Source organism: Aspergillus udagawae (assembly GCF_001078395.1).
Source record: "Aspergillus udagawae IFM 46973 DNA, scaffold_5, whole genome shotgun sequence".
NCBI lineage: Eukaryota > Fungi > Ascomycota > Eurotiomycetes > Eurotiales > Aspergillaceae > Aspergillus > Aspergillus udagawae.
This window is the reverse complement of record NW_025091268.1, coordinates 927,883-943,981: the sequence shown is the minus strand read 5'-3', so window position 1 is coordinate 943,981 and position 16,099 is coordinate 927,883. Positions and strand designations below refer to the sequence as shown.

Here is a 16,099-nt window from a genome sequence, read left to right as displayed (position 1 = left end):
TACCATGGGCAAATCTAGACCTCACAAGAAAAAGGCTGCGAAATCGCGCGAAAAGTCCGTTCTCCGAGCTGGCGGTTCAGTATCCAAACAGAAAATGAACGAGGATCCTGCGACACTCCTTGAGCAAGCGGTCGTCTTACTTCAAACGGGACAACCAGATGCTGCGCTTGCAGCAGCTCAGCAGGCTTTCAGTTCTGCGCCCGCCAATTCCCCCAGTCAACTATTAGCCCTCAACACTATTGGCGAGATTCACGTCGAACTCGGGGATATCAATGCTGCGAGAGAATGCTTTTTACGTACGGTGGAGCTCGACCCGAATGGCACAATACCCGAGTCTGATGGGGGTGGTGCTGAGAAGTTTTTATGGCTGGCTCAATTGAGCGAAGCGGGAGGGAAGGATAGCGTCAAGTGGTTTGAGAAAGGTGTCTCGGCTCTAAGAACAATCATCCAGCAGTTGGAGGAAAAGCAGGATCCCCAGGCTGCTGCTGAGTTGGCAGAAAAGAAGAAGAAGATGGCGAACGCACTCTGCGGAGTAGCTGAAATCTACATGACAGATCTCTCGTGAGTAGCATTACACCCAAACATATTCATTCTTGGAATAATCTGACAGCCTCCAGTTGGGAAGAAGATGCCGAAAACCAGTGCGAATCTCTCATAACGGAAGCTCTCTTGGTTGATCCTCAAGCGCCTGAAGTCCTCCAGACACTAGCATCTATCAGGATATCCCAATTACGACAAGATGATGCCCGAGCCGCACTCTCCCGAAGTCTTGAGCTATGGAAAGACTTGCCTCCTGAAGATCCAAAGGTTCCGGAGTTTGCAACTCGAGTCAGTCTTGCGCGTCTACTTATGGAGGTTGCAATGGAATTGGAAGCACTCGAAGTCTTGGAACGTTTGATCCTGGAAGATGATCAGAGCGTGGAAGCATGGTACCTGGGTGGTTGGTGTCTTTATCTTCTCGCGGAAAAGCGACAGGCGCCAAAGGACGCAGAAGCAGAAGCATCGCCCGAGTCACAGCGAGTAGCTTCCCTTGTGGCCAGTCGCGAGTGGTTGAAACAGAGTTTGACCCTCTACGACCTGGTCCAGTATGAAGATGAAAGACTCAAGGAGCATGCTCTTGAGCTGGTTGAAGAGATGAACAAAGAAATAGGCGAGGATATGGAAGATGACAGCAACGCAGAGGATGCCGAAGGGGAGGAAGGGGATTGGGAAGATGAGATTGAGGGCGAGTCAGATGAAGACCACGAGATGGCGGATTGAGAAAAAGTTACAAGTCATATATGTTTGATGAATATCTGTCATGATACCAATAGAGATGATTTTATCAATGCACAGAAGACACACTGCATTTGTCTCCGTTAACAAAAGGGGGTTTCCGTAGAAATGGCAGTGTTTGTTCGACAATTACCCAAGTCTGTAGTGGACCAGCCTTGGACCAGTAAACGCCAGCCTCAACTGTTTGCTATATCAATAATCCCTGACTTCTTTGTCACTCAATATCGGAGTCGGAATCGGATTAAGTCCACTCCGACCGCATTACCCAGAGATACCCAGAACCAAATTTATCCCAGCGATCGACTTGAGTGGCAAAAAGCTCAATGTGAGTGAAGGTCCTTCATAGAGGCAGCTGGAAGTGTCCAATCTTTATTCAGGATGGACGTAATATCAGTGCCCGGCAGGGAAAGCGCGTCGTTGAAGGATCCGGTGGTCGAAGTGGAAGCCGTTGATATGGCAGCCGGGGAGACGGGAGGGACGGTCAAGGCCGAAGATAAGGCTGCTGTGGTGGGCGAGACATCCCATTCCGAGTACGAGACTGACAGCGATGACTCTGGTGAGGAATGGGAAGCTCAGTCCCTGTACGAAGATGCGATTGAAGTACTGAAGGATGAGCAACTTCGCGATGGCGGTAAGATCCTTCTTTACGCGCCTGGCTTATACATGCCACTGCCTTCAGTAGTGTCTTTTCACTAACCATGATCTTGATCAGTGCCGGGTGCTTGCACTCTGGAAGAAGCCATAGCTTATCGCGAACGACTGCATGAAATCGGAAAGGCTGCATTCGTTGAGGAAACGATCGCTCGTGATACAGTCACCGCGAAAAAGTTATGTACTGCGTTTGGAATTATGCCTCCAGTTTTCCTGGAAGGGGCCCCGGACGAAGCATATCACCCTCTTCTTGCGATCGGGATTTCGCGCGAATTCTCGAGGCGGCCGAAGCTTCCTCAGTACAATACAATTGACGATGCCGTCCGGTTGCTCAAGGAATCCAGGAATATCATTGTGTTGACTGGCGCAGGTGTAGGTTTTCAGATCAAGGTGCCTGTTTGGCTAATTTGGTACTGACAATTTTCGCAAGATCTCCACGAGTCTTGGAATCCCCGATTTTCGCTCGAAAGATACCGGACTCTATGCTCAGTTAGAACACCTGGGGCTAAGTGACCCTCAGGAGGTTTTTGATATTCATGTGTTCCGTGAGGATCCAAATATTTTCTTTTCAATCGCGAAGGATATATTGCCCACGGAGAAGAAATTCTCTCCCACTCATGCGTTCATCAAGCTCCTCCAGGATCAAGGCAAACTATTGACCAATTATACTCAAAACATCGACAACATCGAGGCCAACGCAGGTATTCTGCCGGAGAAAATTCTGCAATGTCATGGCTCTTTTGCGACAGCTACGTGCGTCAAGTGTCGTCACAAAGTGAAAGGCGAAGAGATTTTCGACGACATCAAAAGAGGCATTGTGCCCGAATGCATGGCTTGCAAAGAGAGGCTCGAAGACGATTCTTTGAAGCCGCAGGGGCTCAAACGCAAACGGCTGTCCAACGGAACGCAGAAGAGCAGGAAGAAGGACGGCGAGGATAGTTCAGAGGAGGAAGATTACGAGATTCCCACTCCTGGCGTTATGAAGGTGAGCGTCAGCTATCATTGAGGTCCCAATGGCAACTGACAGCTAATTGCTATCTAGCCTGACATTACATTCTTTGGCGAGGACTTGCCCGACGAGTTTGGCCGTCGTCTTCTTCATCATGACCGTGATAAAGTAGACTTGGTAATCGTGATCGGTACATCGTTGAAAGTAGCACCTGTGGCTGAAGTGCCGGGTGTTCTCCCACGTCATGTCCCTCAGATCTACATTTCTCGTACTGTACGTTACGCTCCAATCCCATGGACATTACTCGCCTTGGAACTGACCCATTGTGTAGCCTGTGACGCATACGTGCTTCGATATTGACCTCTTGGGTGATTGCGATGTTGTAGTCTCCGAGTTGTCTCGTCAGGCCGGTTGGGACTTGAAACATGACATGATACCCCCCGATGAGAAGGTTGAGATTAGTCGTGTTGAAGGATATGATTCACGATATGTATTTAAGGTTGTGGGCGCATAGCGGCGGAGTCTTGTCCTGGTTATTTCGTTACGGTCTATCGGGTTGGGGATGGCGCAGGTCTGTGGGTTTATTCTAATATTCGCATCTTGCAGTGTCGTCTGTCAGAGGTTATACAAGGTTATACTGAAGTTCAACTTCAGTTAGGGATTTGTTTGTCATTTATTTCGCTGTTTTACAAAGGACATAAGAGCTGGAGCTGGCAAGAAGCGAGCCCTCACCAAGAATAGAGCGCTTAAGGTCATTGAAGTTGTTTTATAGTAATCAAGATAAATTTGGCACTGAGAAGAGGTGTTGTAGCGTATGGTCCTCAATTTTCTGCCCATTCCCTGCAGTGTGGGTTGGACGGATAGTAGCAGGTTCCGTTTCGCGGCAACAGTAGAAGAATCGAACAGAAGTCATCACAGTCGACGCAATCACCATTTGACGCAGCATACAGCCAAGGCTGGTCTGGATTCATCCTTACATACTCATGCAAACTTAGGAGTAATTCATTGTCCTCACATCGTCTATCCAGAAGCAAAGGCCGCATCCTGGCCTGGTTGCATCGCAATGGAATACTTGATCCGCTTCGCTCAAGTGCACGAAAGTTTTCGACGGCCGGAGATCCAAGCACTGGCAGCTTTGGCTGAAATCGACCTCGAGATTATTTCTTACAACGAATTTGTAGGTGCTTTTCTCTCATTTTCCCCTGACCGCGGTTCACCTTCCACGTCGGATCGTATTGAACTTGGAGGGGGTTCAGGTTGGATTTTTTTTTTGTTCCCCGCGCCTCCATCATTCGACGGAAATATATCGATATCTCATTACATGCACAGCTGACCGACAGAGCAGTCACCATATTGCATTGTCAAGTTGGCAAATGAGGAAGCTGCACGCGGACTTATTGATCGTAGCATCCTAGCGAAGGATATCTTCGAGCTCTGGGCCCAAGGCACCAACTATGAAGAAGTTCACAGCGACGTCCGCAGGCGGACCCAGCATCGCTGGAGCGACTACAAGGAAGTATCATTTCGGTTTACCATCGAGAGCTTTGCTGGAAAGCGAAGTAATGAAGAGAAACGAGACATTATCCAGTCGTTCGCCTATCTTGACTTCCAGGGTCCCATTCGGATGAAGAACCCAGATGAGGATTTCTGGGTGCTGGAGGAGTACATCCCAGACGTTGCAACGTCAAAGACGACGACCTCACCAAGTACAACACAGCCGGCTGAATTACAAATTCCGCAGAAGATCTTTTTCGGACGCTGGGTTGCTAATAGTAGTCGCGAGGTCGTCAACAAGTACGACCTTAAGAAGCGTCGGTATATCAGCACCACATCGATGGACGCTGAGTTGAGCCTAGTTACGGCCAATATGGCTCATGCAGCGCCCGGAAAGCTGTTCTTTGATCCATTTGTTGGAACAGGAAGCTTCTGCGTTGCTGCTGCGCACTTTGGCGCGCTGACTCTCGGCTCAGACATTGACGGACGTAGCTTTCGCGGCAAAGAGATGGGGAAGGGTAAACCAATGGGAGTACTGTCGAATTTCCAGCAATACGGCACTCAAAGCAAATTCATGGATGTCTTCACTTCCGATCTGACCAATACGCCTCTCCGTTCCAGTCAGTTCCTAGATGGCATCATTTGTGATCCCCCTTACGGTGTGCGTGAAGGGCTTCGAGTTTTGGGGTCTCGCGATGGGCGTGGGAAGGAAGAGATCTTGATCGACGGGGTTCCAGCTCATCTGTAAGTTCGCATCAAGGACGTATGGGTCAACGGTGGGCTGATGCATCTCCAGGCTGCCGGACTACATTGCACCGAAGAAACCTTATGGATTTGAGGCCATGCAGAATGACATCCTCAACTTCGCCTCGCGAACCTTAGTTACGAATGGACGGCTGGCTATGTGGATGCCAACATCCAGCGACGAGGAAGGGGAATTGGCCATCCCGATGCATCCAAACTTGGAGGTTGTGTGCGTCTCTGTACAGCCGTTCAACAACTGTAAGTTCATGGAAATAACGCACTTCAATAGCACCATGTCTGATTTGGCGCCTTAGGGTCCCGACGCCTCATCACTTACCGCAGACTCCCGGAAGGAGAGACCTCAGACGTCTCTGTGGGACGGAGGAAAGCTGATGCAGAGGGGATGTATGCCGATGAGCTTAATGCCTTCAGGAGAAAGGTCAGTCATTGTCTTTTCTATATCTGCAGAGAGTATTTGACTAACAGAGAGGTCCAGTATTTCATGAAGAACCCCAACTCCAAGTCTAAATCCGGCACAGAAAGCGATGTATCTCGATGAAATAAAAGCTTGTGTACAAATCTGAAGGCAGCTCACAATCATTGTCACCTAATGGATTATAATACGCCCCTCATCGGAGCCAACGTCAAGTCCCATTTGAGAGCATCACAAGATAGAACGCGACGTAGGTATCGTACATCAAAACAGATATAACGAACAGTAGCACGAGGCTGCAACCTCACAGCCTCCCCTTTATCCTCCGATAACGCACATCCGTAGCCTCCAAATTCAAATCAACGCCTTCTTTTTCTTCCACTCGGCAAACTTCCTTCGCCAGCTCTTCTCTCAGCGCCTTGGCTAATGTCTCTCCCTCCTCATCATCCAGTTCATCCCTCTGCCCCCGCCCAAACATGACGAAACTCATTTTGGCTGCAGTAGGCGCAGGATCCAACGGCGGCCTGGGAATGACATGGAAATGCACATGAGGCACCTGCTGTGCGGCCCTGATGCCTGTTCGATGCTTGAGCGAGAATCCGAACCAGCCAAAGTGGACAGATGACGTACCATTATTCTGCACCACATTCCAACTCCACTCGGATTCTGGCTCTGTGCCAAAGACAGTTCTCATCACGACCCGCGAGATGATAGGGAGCCACTGGCCAATCTGCGCGGCCGGATCCTTTAGGACTTGCTCTTTTAGCCTGAGAGAGGGGGTTAGAGGGTGTACTGACCTCTCTGCTGACTTCAACGTCCATGTCCTTCAACTTCTCGTAGTGGTCTCTCGTGACGACGAGAACATGGCCCCTTGTCAAGGGCATGATATCCAAAAAGGCCAGGACATATGGAGTCGAAAGTACAAGATGTGCATGTGGTTCCTGCGCCGTATCTGTGGGGATGGTACCTGATTCTTGTGCGCCATCCTGTTTCTGTTGAGGATGGAATATCGAGGGTGGGATGGGAGGATATGCTGCAGCGATGCTGCAGAAGGGGCATGACGCTGATGGCGACGGCACAGCCATCTGGATATTCTGTCTCAATAGAGCCTAGATGAAGTCTCTGTTGATGAGAGCATCAATGAGGTCCAAGTATAGTAGCGAGTGCTTGGTAGTCTGAAGCAGAGGCCCTTCTGCCAGGGCGAATTGAGGGGACGATTGACCTCAAAACGGGGTATCTCTACAGGCATAAAAGGTATATACTCTCAGCCAATGTATCAGGAAACTTGTGACCTCAACTGTTCGATCGTTTTGGAAGAGTGGTGCCTCTGGCCTGATGAAGTCAAAGTGGTTGGGGTTAGAGTTGATACTCCTCACTCTGGACCTCGGCTTAAATATTCACAACTACCAACCATTCTACACAGGTCTGTGGTGTCGCTCTACCACAATTTTGGACTTTTAGCTGGGAGAAACACTCGAGAATTTTAGTAGAAACTTAACCAAGGTAGAGCAATGCAGAATTGTTCGAATTCAAATTATACTCTAATATCGACTACTGATAGCTGCGATTCTTTGCTGATCCGTATATCTCGACAGGACTTTGACACTCCGAATCCTCGCCTTTAGACTACAGCGGCATTGAGGCGTCATTGATTCGTGAAGTTAGCTGCGTACGAGGAACATTCGGCGCATACGGAAGGCCAGAGGTGATCGAACCAAAAATTAAGTCAAATGGAAATACATTTCCAACCCTGAAGCTTTCAACAGTTGCGATACCCATAGGCGGGCAAGAAGAAGAATGTGTAGAAGGTATCAATCAAAGCTTGTGCGAAACAACCCCGAAGACAGTGCCGAAACCAAAAAGAGCTAAAGAAATTGAACAGACGACGCGCCAGACACCCCCGAGAGAAGCGGATAATGCCAACGTACGCAAACTGAAAAATAGAAATGCCGTCATAACCGTATGCAAGAGGTGCCTTTTTACCATCACAAACAAACAAATGCCGACATATACTTGAATTGAATCCGTTGTTCTAACACGGAGATATGTGGCATATCGAGGCCATGATCAGCATGCTAGCACAACATCGATGCGCGCCTATTCACTTTCTTTGATGAAGTTGTACGGTTCCGTGAGTGCGCTATCAATGTACATGTGATGGTATTTCTTGGCCCACTGCCGGGTAAGGATGGAGGCTAGACAGACTGATTAGCTGCTGCTGAATTCCGACGGCATGATCGTGGAGAGCTCACCCTTGAGGAACTTTTTGCTTGCATATTTCTTGAAGAACGCTTCGTGACATACAGGACGGTGAAGGTAATCGATCATCAATCGGAAGACAGGATCGATCTCTTCCTCGGTATAGCCAGCATAGTGCGCTAGGGTGGCGTCCTAGTTTGAATTAGCGTTACGAAGAAATCACTCTGCCTCGCAAGTGCGAAGGTCCTTACCCAAGCCCCACGTTCCAGGATCAACCGAGCGAGATACATCGCGGCTGCGGCGACGTGACTTTGAGGATAGCACATGAAGCGATGGTCTAAAAGGCTAATTTCCATGAGGTACTTGCCAAGGGTACGAGTTTGGATGTCATAATTGTCTGCCTTCGAAATACGACGGAGGAAGTTCATGGGGTTGGGATAGCTCATGTTGTACTCGAGGGTGGCTAGGATGTGGCGTTCGGCATCGAGAATCTCCTTGTCTGTGAATGTTTCGTCTGCGACATGGCTGAAGTTGGCCACATGGGGTGAAAGAACTTCCTCATATTTGGAAGCAATGAACATGGCGGCAACTCCGACCAATTGAAGGCGATCAAGTGCGACGACTTCAGCAGAAAGGAAACGGTCGATGATGTTCACAGCGAGGAAAAGCGTCTCGGGGAGCAGACGGAAGCGTGTGTGAACTTCAATCAGCCAGTCGACAAGAATGCCACGCATCTTCCACTCAAGGTCTGGTTGGTGCTCAATGTACTGAGGGTTGGGTAATGTCTCCAACTCCAGGTCTCTCAGGTAGTCAAAGATCTCCACCACGTATTCAGCGACCATCAGAGGATCGTCCAAATCTTCAGTGTCCAAGTCGTCGACTACGTCCTCAGACTTCTTGGCGACTTCAGGCTCAGCGGCAATCACAGCATCTTCTTTTACTGTGGAACCCTTCTCCACGGCCGTCTTCTTTTCGTTGACCTTCTCGACTTCGACCTTCTTGCGCGGCGGTTCCCCAGCCTGCAGGGTTTTCTCCTGTACCGATTTCTGGCTGGACGTCCGTTTCATTTGTGTGCTGCCGATACCAGAACCACTTCCAGGACGCTTTCCTTCAACAACCGCAGGCTTCTTCGCGTTGTTATCTTTGGCGCCCAAGGCCGTACGTGATGCGTTGGCCTTGCTCAGCTTCTGAACACCACCAGTCTGCATGGTAGCTTTCGACGTCAAGCCGACCTTGCCAGACGCTGATTTCTTCGTTTCCTTGGTCTCGCCATTTTCAGTTTTTGTAACATTGCTGACATCTCCAAGGGCAGCGCGTCTTCTTTGTGTTCCCGTGGTCGTTGAATTGGTGGCGGCCTTCTTGGTCTGAAGAGGCTTTTTAGCAGCCGCGGTGGTTGTTGGAACATCTCCTGCTGACAGAGCAGCAGCCTTTGCTCGTGTCAGACGCGTCGACGGCCCGTTCTCGTCATTTTCGTTCATTGTACCTCGTGTACGAAGACCTCGGGCCTGTTACAAGGTCAATCAGAATACAATTGCAATCATCAAACCAAAGAGCACAATGGCTTTCGAAAAATTGTAGATAGAAACATTACGCGTGTCTCTCATGGGTAGAACTTACCGGAGGCATGATGCTGAAGAGAAGAGAGAGAAGAAGTACGTAGGAAGGCGAAGGAAAAAGAAAGGAGATATACTGTAGCTATTGTCGACCTGCAGAAGCTCTCCAGTCAGCATTCCAGATCACCCCGGTGGGGATAGAATACCTGAGAGCCAAGGCGCAGATTGCACGTACCACGCGTGGAAATACGTTCAATGACCAGCAATGCAACTTGAAGGAGAATTCCTACTTATAGGAAGGGAATTTTGTTGCAGAGTCGTCAAAAATAATCGCATATATGGGTCCAATGATGTTGTTGACAGAACCCTTTGAGGTCTCAAATCACGTCTTATTCGGGCGCGCAAAACAAGTAGAACTTCGTGTCAGCGAGCAGATTTTCATGAAAAGTCCCGATGGCTAGAGATGACGCGCGAAGAACCGATGATTATGTGTTTTCGAGGTGCTCTTCGCTGTCTTGAAGTAGCAGTACTGCTGGGGTGGTGTAAAGAAGGTTGGTAAAGTTGACAGGGCAAAGGCGATGTTTGGCCCTACGCTTAGCGTGGAAACAAACCTACGCTGGCAAAGCTGCCCCACAGCACAACCACCAAGTTGTATGATGTAGATACCGCGTAGAAGATGGAAGAGCTGATCTTGACAAACCCCGTATGAAGTATGAGATATGAGATACTTGGCTCAATTAATATAATCTGTGAGTGAAGAATGGCCTCTGATAAAAGGGAAATACGGGACACCTCGTGAGACAATGCAAAGAGCCAGAGTAAAAGATGGACGGAAAGGGGTCGTGACGGTAATAAAAGAAGTCACCCAGATGGTAAGGTAATAGGTATTGTATGGATCTTCACTGGATGGGCAAGAAGGAGTATCGAAATCCCCCGTACCTACTACAGGGCTACGGCTCGACACTAATTATTCTTGAAAATGCTCCAACTTATAGGGCATATTCAATCTCTCTTCCCAAATACCTTAGCTACTACTTCTAATAGATTCATACAGTGACTACTCTCTACATGTTGATACAGGATGCATTGAAGGTCACCGGCAGGAAGCAAAGCAAGGTACGGAAATCTCCGTATAGATATCGTCATCGACAGAACGATAATTTACAGCGGTGGAGGCTCTCTGTCAAACAAGTATCGATGCCTGATAGTTTATCCCCAGGCAGAAAGTCAGAACAGACGCCATCACGGGCATCAAACGTGATGCAGCGCGCGCCCGACCACCCAAACAATATGTTGTTGCCCAGCAACCGGCTGAACCTCTGAACCTTTCGTTCGACGTGTTCCCGTGTCGCGCAGTCCCGTGATCTCCCTCTCCCCCTGCTGCGCCACAATTGACATGCAGTGGCCGTGCAGAAAGTCAGGTGATCTTTCGCGAGCCACATCCGCACCAGGCAATCGAAGACATTTTCTGGAGCACAAGCAGATCACGACGACACTCCCATTGGCCAAGGAGTGTTGTCATCGGTTGAGAGGGTGTCTGGATCTTGTCTCTGCATTTATCGTTCAGCATTGAGGGGGTATGCTTCACCATTGATTGCTTACTTGCTCCTTAAATCGCGCAGGCCGAATCTCGCAGCTCCGGCAGCGCCTGGAATATTTCCGATCAATCGAGATACAACTTGACATCATGCTTCAACCTCGGCTTGCCCTGACGGGTCTTCGCCTACCCTTCAGATTCCTGTCTTCAGTATCGTCACGAGCATATGCAACAGTCATCCACGAGCAAGAGAAGCCCCCGGTTGAAGACTCATCCAGCTCAACCTTCGATCCAAGCATTGCTTTTGCCCCTCCACCAACCCGTGATGATGCTGGCGTTCTCCTTCGATCGTACAAGCCGCGGACTCCCGGTATCAGACATTTGCGAAGGCCGGTCAATGACCATCTGTGGAAGGGACGTCCGGTGCACAAGTTGACATTCCCCAAACGAGGCCAGGGCAAGGGTGGTCGAAACAACACGGGTAGGGTCACCGTTCGGCACCGTGGTGGTGGTCACAAACGCCGCATTCGAATTGTTGACTTTGCACGGACTGCTCCGGGGCCACATCTGGTAGAACGCATCGAACACGACCCTGGGCGAAGTGCCCATATCGCGCTTGTGCGCAGTCAAGAAACCCAGAAGCTGAGCTACATCCTGGCTGCGGAAGGTATGCGAGCTGGCGACGTTGTTCAAAGCTATATGTCTGGTATTCCGGAGGATCTTTGGAAGAGTATGGGAGGTACCGTTGATCCTGGTGTTCTCGCTGCCAGGACCGCTTGGAGAGGAAATTGCTTGCCCTTGCACATGATCCCTGTAGGTACTTTGATATTCAACGTTGGACTTCGTCCCGGCAAAGGGGGTCAGCTGTGCCGGAGCGCGGGCACCTACGCAACTGTCATCTCGAAGGGCAGCGATACCAAAACCCGGGCCAACGAGGTTGAAACCCAGGAGGATGGAACGGAAGTCCAGAAACCCCTCTCCCAACGGGAGAAGCAGAAGCAAGAACGTATCGCTCAACATGTCACCATTCGCCTCCAAAGCGGTGAAGTTCGACTTATTCACAAGGACTGCTGCGCAACGGTTGGAGTCGCCAGCAATCCTAACCATCAGTATCGGCAGCTCGGTAAGGCGGGTCGGTCACGCTGGTTGAATATCCGTCCTACAGTCCGTGGTCTTGCCATGAACGCCGCCGATCACCCTCACGGTGGTGGACGTGGTAAGTCGAAGGGTAACGTCGATCCAAAGAGTCCTTGGGGTCTACCGGTACGTACATGCGAAATCACAGGACCAAATGCTGTTATGATCATTCATTTACTGACATCTTGTCCAGGCCAAATCCGGCTACAAAACCCGGCCCAAGTGGAAGATCAACAAGGCTGTGGTGGTCCCAAGAGTCCGCAACCAGGGCAAGCGTCGCAGAGGCTACAACTGAGCTTCCCTATTCTGTTCGTTGACGTTTCTCCCGCCTTTATTGCATCGGGGGACTGTTTAACCATATTTCCACCGGGGAAGCGTGCAAAGGCTGTGGCTCATTGATCTAGCATTGTGACATGTCCTTGCTTCCTTCAGTTCCTCATTGTATTCATGTCTAACTGCGGAGGATGGGTCCTCCGCTCACGCTGTATCATATTTTGACTCGATTTGGGCGCCAGGCATGCTTCGATATCTTTCAAGATTCTTGTGATTATTCCTTTGCTCTTATGGTTGATAGATTGTATTCCCATACGTTTGCCATGGCTGTCTGGTCTACGGTCGAGACACACATGATCACCTGGGCAAAAAAGCCTCCTCTTCAGATCCCAGTTCTCTTATCGAACAGCATGTTCAGAATACTTCAAACCCAAATTAGCCCTGAAGCCGTGATGTAGACCAACCTAGATTACGCAAATTCAGATGACTCACGTGGCTTCTACTGATAACGAGACTACCACTCTCTGGGACAGCTTGTTGTATCTAGACTCCAAAAAGATACTCATCGCGATAGGATCCATATTTCATTTAGGCTGGCAATAAGACCATTACAAATGCTTTGAGGCTGGCTCTTTGAGGACGCGGGGTGACCACCAGTTCCAGATTGGGGAACAATCGTGGCGCTGTCAGCCCGTCACCAACCTAAAATGATCAACGTCAACGAATCTTCCTACTGCCTGTTCTCGACCTGAGCATGACCCTCCTCTCCTGATTCTTCAACTCATTTTCATCCCTTCCAATGCTGAATTGGTATGTCTTTTCGTGCTTCGTCATTGAGGTCGTGAAACCTCCATTCTTGCGCCTTTGTCGAGCGGCATAGTCCCGAAAGCCAGCGGATTACCTTTAGCGATACCTTTTCTACAAACCTCTGCTCTACTACCAGGCCATGGCAGATCTCTTCGGCGAGAATTTCCTAAGTGTTACCTCCTCTTCCTCCCAATCACGGCCTACACCGACGAATTATGACCCACCATCAGCATCCACTGGCCATGGCGACGCGGATAACCTCCATCTTCCTCGTACCAAGCGCATCGCATGTGTGGTATGTCGGCGACGGAAGCTGAGATGCGACGGGAAGAGGCCGAGCTGCGGGACTTGCTCGCGATTAGGTCATGAATGTGCTTACGATGAGGTTCGCAAAAAGAGTGGCCCAAAGCGGGGTTATGTGAAGCAGTTGGAAGCTCGCCTTGGTACGTGATACCCTTTGCCTTTCGGCGTTGTCTCTGAACAGGAGACTCTGCACCCTGCATATTGCTAATATTTGTCCTCGTGAAGCCCAGGTCGAAAATCTGTTAAGAACCCAAGAGCCGGGTGCAGCCCAGGCTCAAGAAAATCATAGCCATATTCCAGTGTCGAATGAAAATGAGATGACGAGCTTACCGGACGTTCCGTTACTCGCAACCGATCTGAGCACATCTCTGTCACCTCCGCAGCCAATAGTCGAGCAACAAGCTTTATCTCAGGCATACCTACCGTCAGGACTCAATACTGAGGGTAACTTTGGTTGGGATATGTTGAGTCTGGGACTCGAGGAACCATTGCCAACTCAGGATGTTATCGATGAATTGTACGCCTATATCATTTCTCACATCTCCAAATCAATAACTCATGCGTTGACAGGAACCAAATCTATTTCGACAAAGTGCATCCTTCGCTACCCATCTTGCATCGTCCGAGACATCTAGCAGCCATGAACTTAGCCTACAACATACGGCCCGCTGTGTGCCTACAGTATATGACCTGGTGCCATGCAGCCGCTGTCAGTGAGAAGTACTCAAACCTGCATGCTCTTTTTTATCGGCGGGCGCGCAAATATGCTGAATTGGATGAAATGAAAGGCTTCGGGGAGAGCATTGTTTCTCTGGCACACTGCCAAACTTGGATCTTGATCAGCGCATACGAGTTCAAAATGATGTATTTCCCGCGAGCGTGGCTTAGTAGCGGCAAAGCTACACGACTGGCGCTCATGATGGGCCTGAATCGGCTAGATGGGTTGGGCGCCGAAGTGAAGCAATCGATGCCCCCCGCAAGAGACTGGACAGAAAAAGAAGAGCGACGAAGAACCTTCTGGGTGGCATTCTGCGTTGATCGCTACGCTAGTGCGGGAACCGGATGGCCTGTCATAATTGATGAAAAAGATGTCAGTCTTGTACCCAGTTTCCCACGGCACCTAACATGCTACACCCTGGTTGATAGCAATTGCTGACCGTTGGCGATAGGTCATGACAAATTTACCCGCCAGTGAAGAATCATTTGTTAAGAGCAAGCCCGAGCGTACTCTACGTCTCAGCAGCGTTATGCGAGGGGAGGGAATCGCGACTTTGTCATCTCTCGCAAGTGTTGTACTGATGTCAGGCATGTTCGGTCGCAATCTTAACCATCTCCATCGCCCTGATCCGCAAGATAACGACCACGATCTAAATGGCGAGTATTGGAAAAGGCACAGATGTCTTGACAATATTTTGCTCCATTTCGCGTTGACAATGCCCAGCCATCTGCGGCTTCCAAATGGAATAGCGGATCCGAATGTAGTCTTCTGCAACATGGCTATCCATACGTCGACTATTTGTCTACATCAAGCTGCCATTTTTAAAGCGGAGAAGAACAAGATGCCCGACCAGATTATCACCGAGAGTAAGCGGAGGTGTATTGTTGCGGCGGACCAAATTTCAAGCATCATGAAAATGATCAGTCATACAGATTTGACTCTTGTTAGTCCCTCCACTTTTCGTTGAGCGGCCACCGCGCTAATTTGCCATAGATGAATCCCTTCATGTCCTTCTGTGTGTACGTCGCCGCTAGGGTCTTTGTGCAGTATCTGCAGTCGCGGCCCGATGACTCGGCTGCTCGTTCATCCTTGCAGTTCTTCTTCTCAGCCCTTGACGCTTTGAAGAACAAGAATCCCATGACCGAGTCGTTCCTTGTACAGCTCGACGTTGACATCGAGGGAACGGCGTTCCGCGATATACGGCGTCCAATGGGTGAGGCGCTGCCGGACAGGGTAAGGCCGCACACCATATTTTTTTCAATGGCCAATGTCAGACTGGAATTGCTAATGTGACCTTGTTTTAGTTGCCTGGTTTTGTGAACGGAAAATGCACGTCCATTGTGCCTATTCACAACGAGTTCCAGACCTCTGCTTCACTTCCAAATCGCCAAAGGCGAACACCAGCGCAAGGCCAGAACTCGGGAGGTGCACCAATGGCTGGAGTTTCGCAATCTTTCGTTGAACTATCATATAATCTGAGTTCCGGGCCTGAGACGGTAGGCTCAGGGACAGATATGGACCTTTCGCCGGGTTTCGACGACAATGGAAATCCGATATCAGAAGGGTCAACATCGTCGGCCGTCAAATCGTCCTCAAACACATCTTACGTCGGTGCTAGTAGCACATCATCGCCAAAGGTACGGCAACATTCGCCCTTCAATTTCTCGAATCAAGCACCGAGCCATGTGCTCGGTAACAGTGATTCGGTGCAAATGCCATCACGCACCGCGAATACTGGGCAGTTTGACAATTTCGCTTATAATGATAACATCTTTTCAACTGACGCTATGCCATCTCTCGACACTACTGTCCCAGACCCACCATTCCCCATTCCTCCATCATGGGATATTGCTGCTATGCAAACTTCCGACGGAGGAAATACCAATATACCGCCCGCGACAATGGGGTCTCTCACTGAGAGCCAGTGGGCAGACCTCCTCAGTTCCAATAACTGGGACGCCTGGCGAAACCAAGCCTAACCGAGAAGGCTGCTTTCGACGGCTGACATTGTTGAGGCAACCTGCAA

The 16,099-nt window shown here is 49.8% G+C and overlaps 7 protein-coding genes across 7 annotated transcripts; 5 read left to right on the top strand and 2 right to left on the bottom strand.

Moving 5' to 3' along the window:
* Positions 1-4: 4 nt before the first annotated feature.
* Positions 5-1,260, top strand: Aud_007145 (ACL4 family protein; the record flags this gene model as incomplete). The annotated part of the gene is made up of 2 exons (XM_043292038.1): positions 5-561; positions 618-1,260. 2 exons carry the CDS (start codon positions 5-7, stop codon positions 1,258-1,260), a joined length of 1,200 nt encoding a protein of 399 aa, XP_043147973.1.
* A 393-nt stretch (positions 1,261-1,653) lies between these two features.
* On the top strand, positions 1,654-3,389 carry Aud_007144 (putative histone deacetylase SIR2; the record flags this gene model as incomplete). Its single annotated transcript, XM_043292037.1, has 5 exons — positions 1,654-1,906; positions 1,988-2,298; positions 2,357-2,911; positions 2,969-3,148; positions 3,207-3,389. The coding sequence occupies 5 exons, from the start codon at positions 1,654-1,656 to the stop codon at positions 3,387-3,389; spliced, it is 1,482 nt and encodes a 493-aa protein (XP_043147972.1).
* Positions 3,390-3,938: 549 nt separating this feature from the next.
* Aud_007143 (tRNA (guanine-N2-)-methyltransferase) lies at positions 3,939-5,672 on the top strand (the record flags this gene model as incomplete). The annotated part of the gene is made up of 5 exons (XM_043292036.1): positions 3,939-4,052; positions 4,221-5,113; positions 5,166-5,371; positions 5,428-5,552; positions 5,610-5,672. The coding sequence occupies 5 exons, from the start codon at positions 3,939-3,941 to the stop codon at positions 5,670-5,672; spliced, it is 1,401 nt and encodes a 466-aa protein (XP_043147971.1).
* Positions 5,673-5,850: 178 nt separating this feature from the next.
* Aud_007142 (HIT family protein) lies at positions 5,851-6,631 on the bottom strand (the record flags this gene model as incomplete). The annotated part of the gene is made up of 3 exons (XM_043292035.1): positions 5,851-6,122; positions 6,177-6,291; positions 6,344-6,631. 3 exons carry the CDS (start codon positions 6,629-6,631, stop codon positions 5,851-5,853), a joined length of 675 nt encoding a protein of 224 aa, XP_043147970.1.
* A 1,012-nt stretch (positions 6,632-7,643) lies between these two features.
* Positions 7,644-9,371, bottom strand: Aud_007141 (B-type cyclin nimE; the record flags this gene model as incomplete). The annotated part of the gene is made up of 4 exons (XM_043292034.1): positions 7,644-7,741; positions 7,799-7,937; positions 7,997-9,250; positions 9,363-9,371. 4 exons carry the CDS (start codon positions 9,369-9,371, stop codon positions 7,644-7,646), a joined length of 1,500 nt encoding a protein of 499 aa, XP_043147969.1.
* Positions 9,372-10,985: 1,614 nt separating this feature from the next.
* On the top strand, positions 10,986-12,267 carry Aud_007140 (mitochondrial 54S ribosomal protein uL2m; the record flags this gene model as incomplete). Its single annotated transcript, XM_043292033.1, has 2 exons — positions 10,986-12,098; positions 12,166-12,267. The coding sequence occupies 2 exons, from the start codon at positions 10,986-10,988 to the stop codon at positions 12,265-12,267; spliced, it is 1,215 nt and encodes a 404-aa protein (XP_043147968.1).
* Positions 12,268-13,191: 924 nt separating this feature from the next.
* On the top strand, positions 13,192-16,052 carry Aud_007139 (putative C6 transcription factor Prf; the record flags this gene model as incomplete). Its single annotated transcript, XM_043292032.1, has 6 exons — positions 13,192-13,495; positions 13,581-13,872; positions 13,926-14,445; positions 14,525-15,016; positions 15,067-15,306; positions 15,378-16,052. The coding sequence occupies 6 exons, from the start codon at positions 13,192-13,194 to the stop codon at positions 16,050-16,052; spliced, it is 2,523 nt and encodes an 840-aa protein (XP_043147967.1).
* Positions 16,053-16,099: the final 47 nt, after the last annotated feature.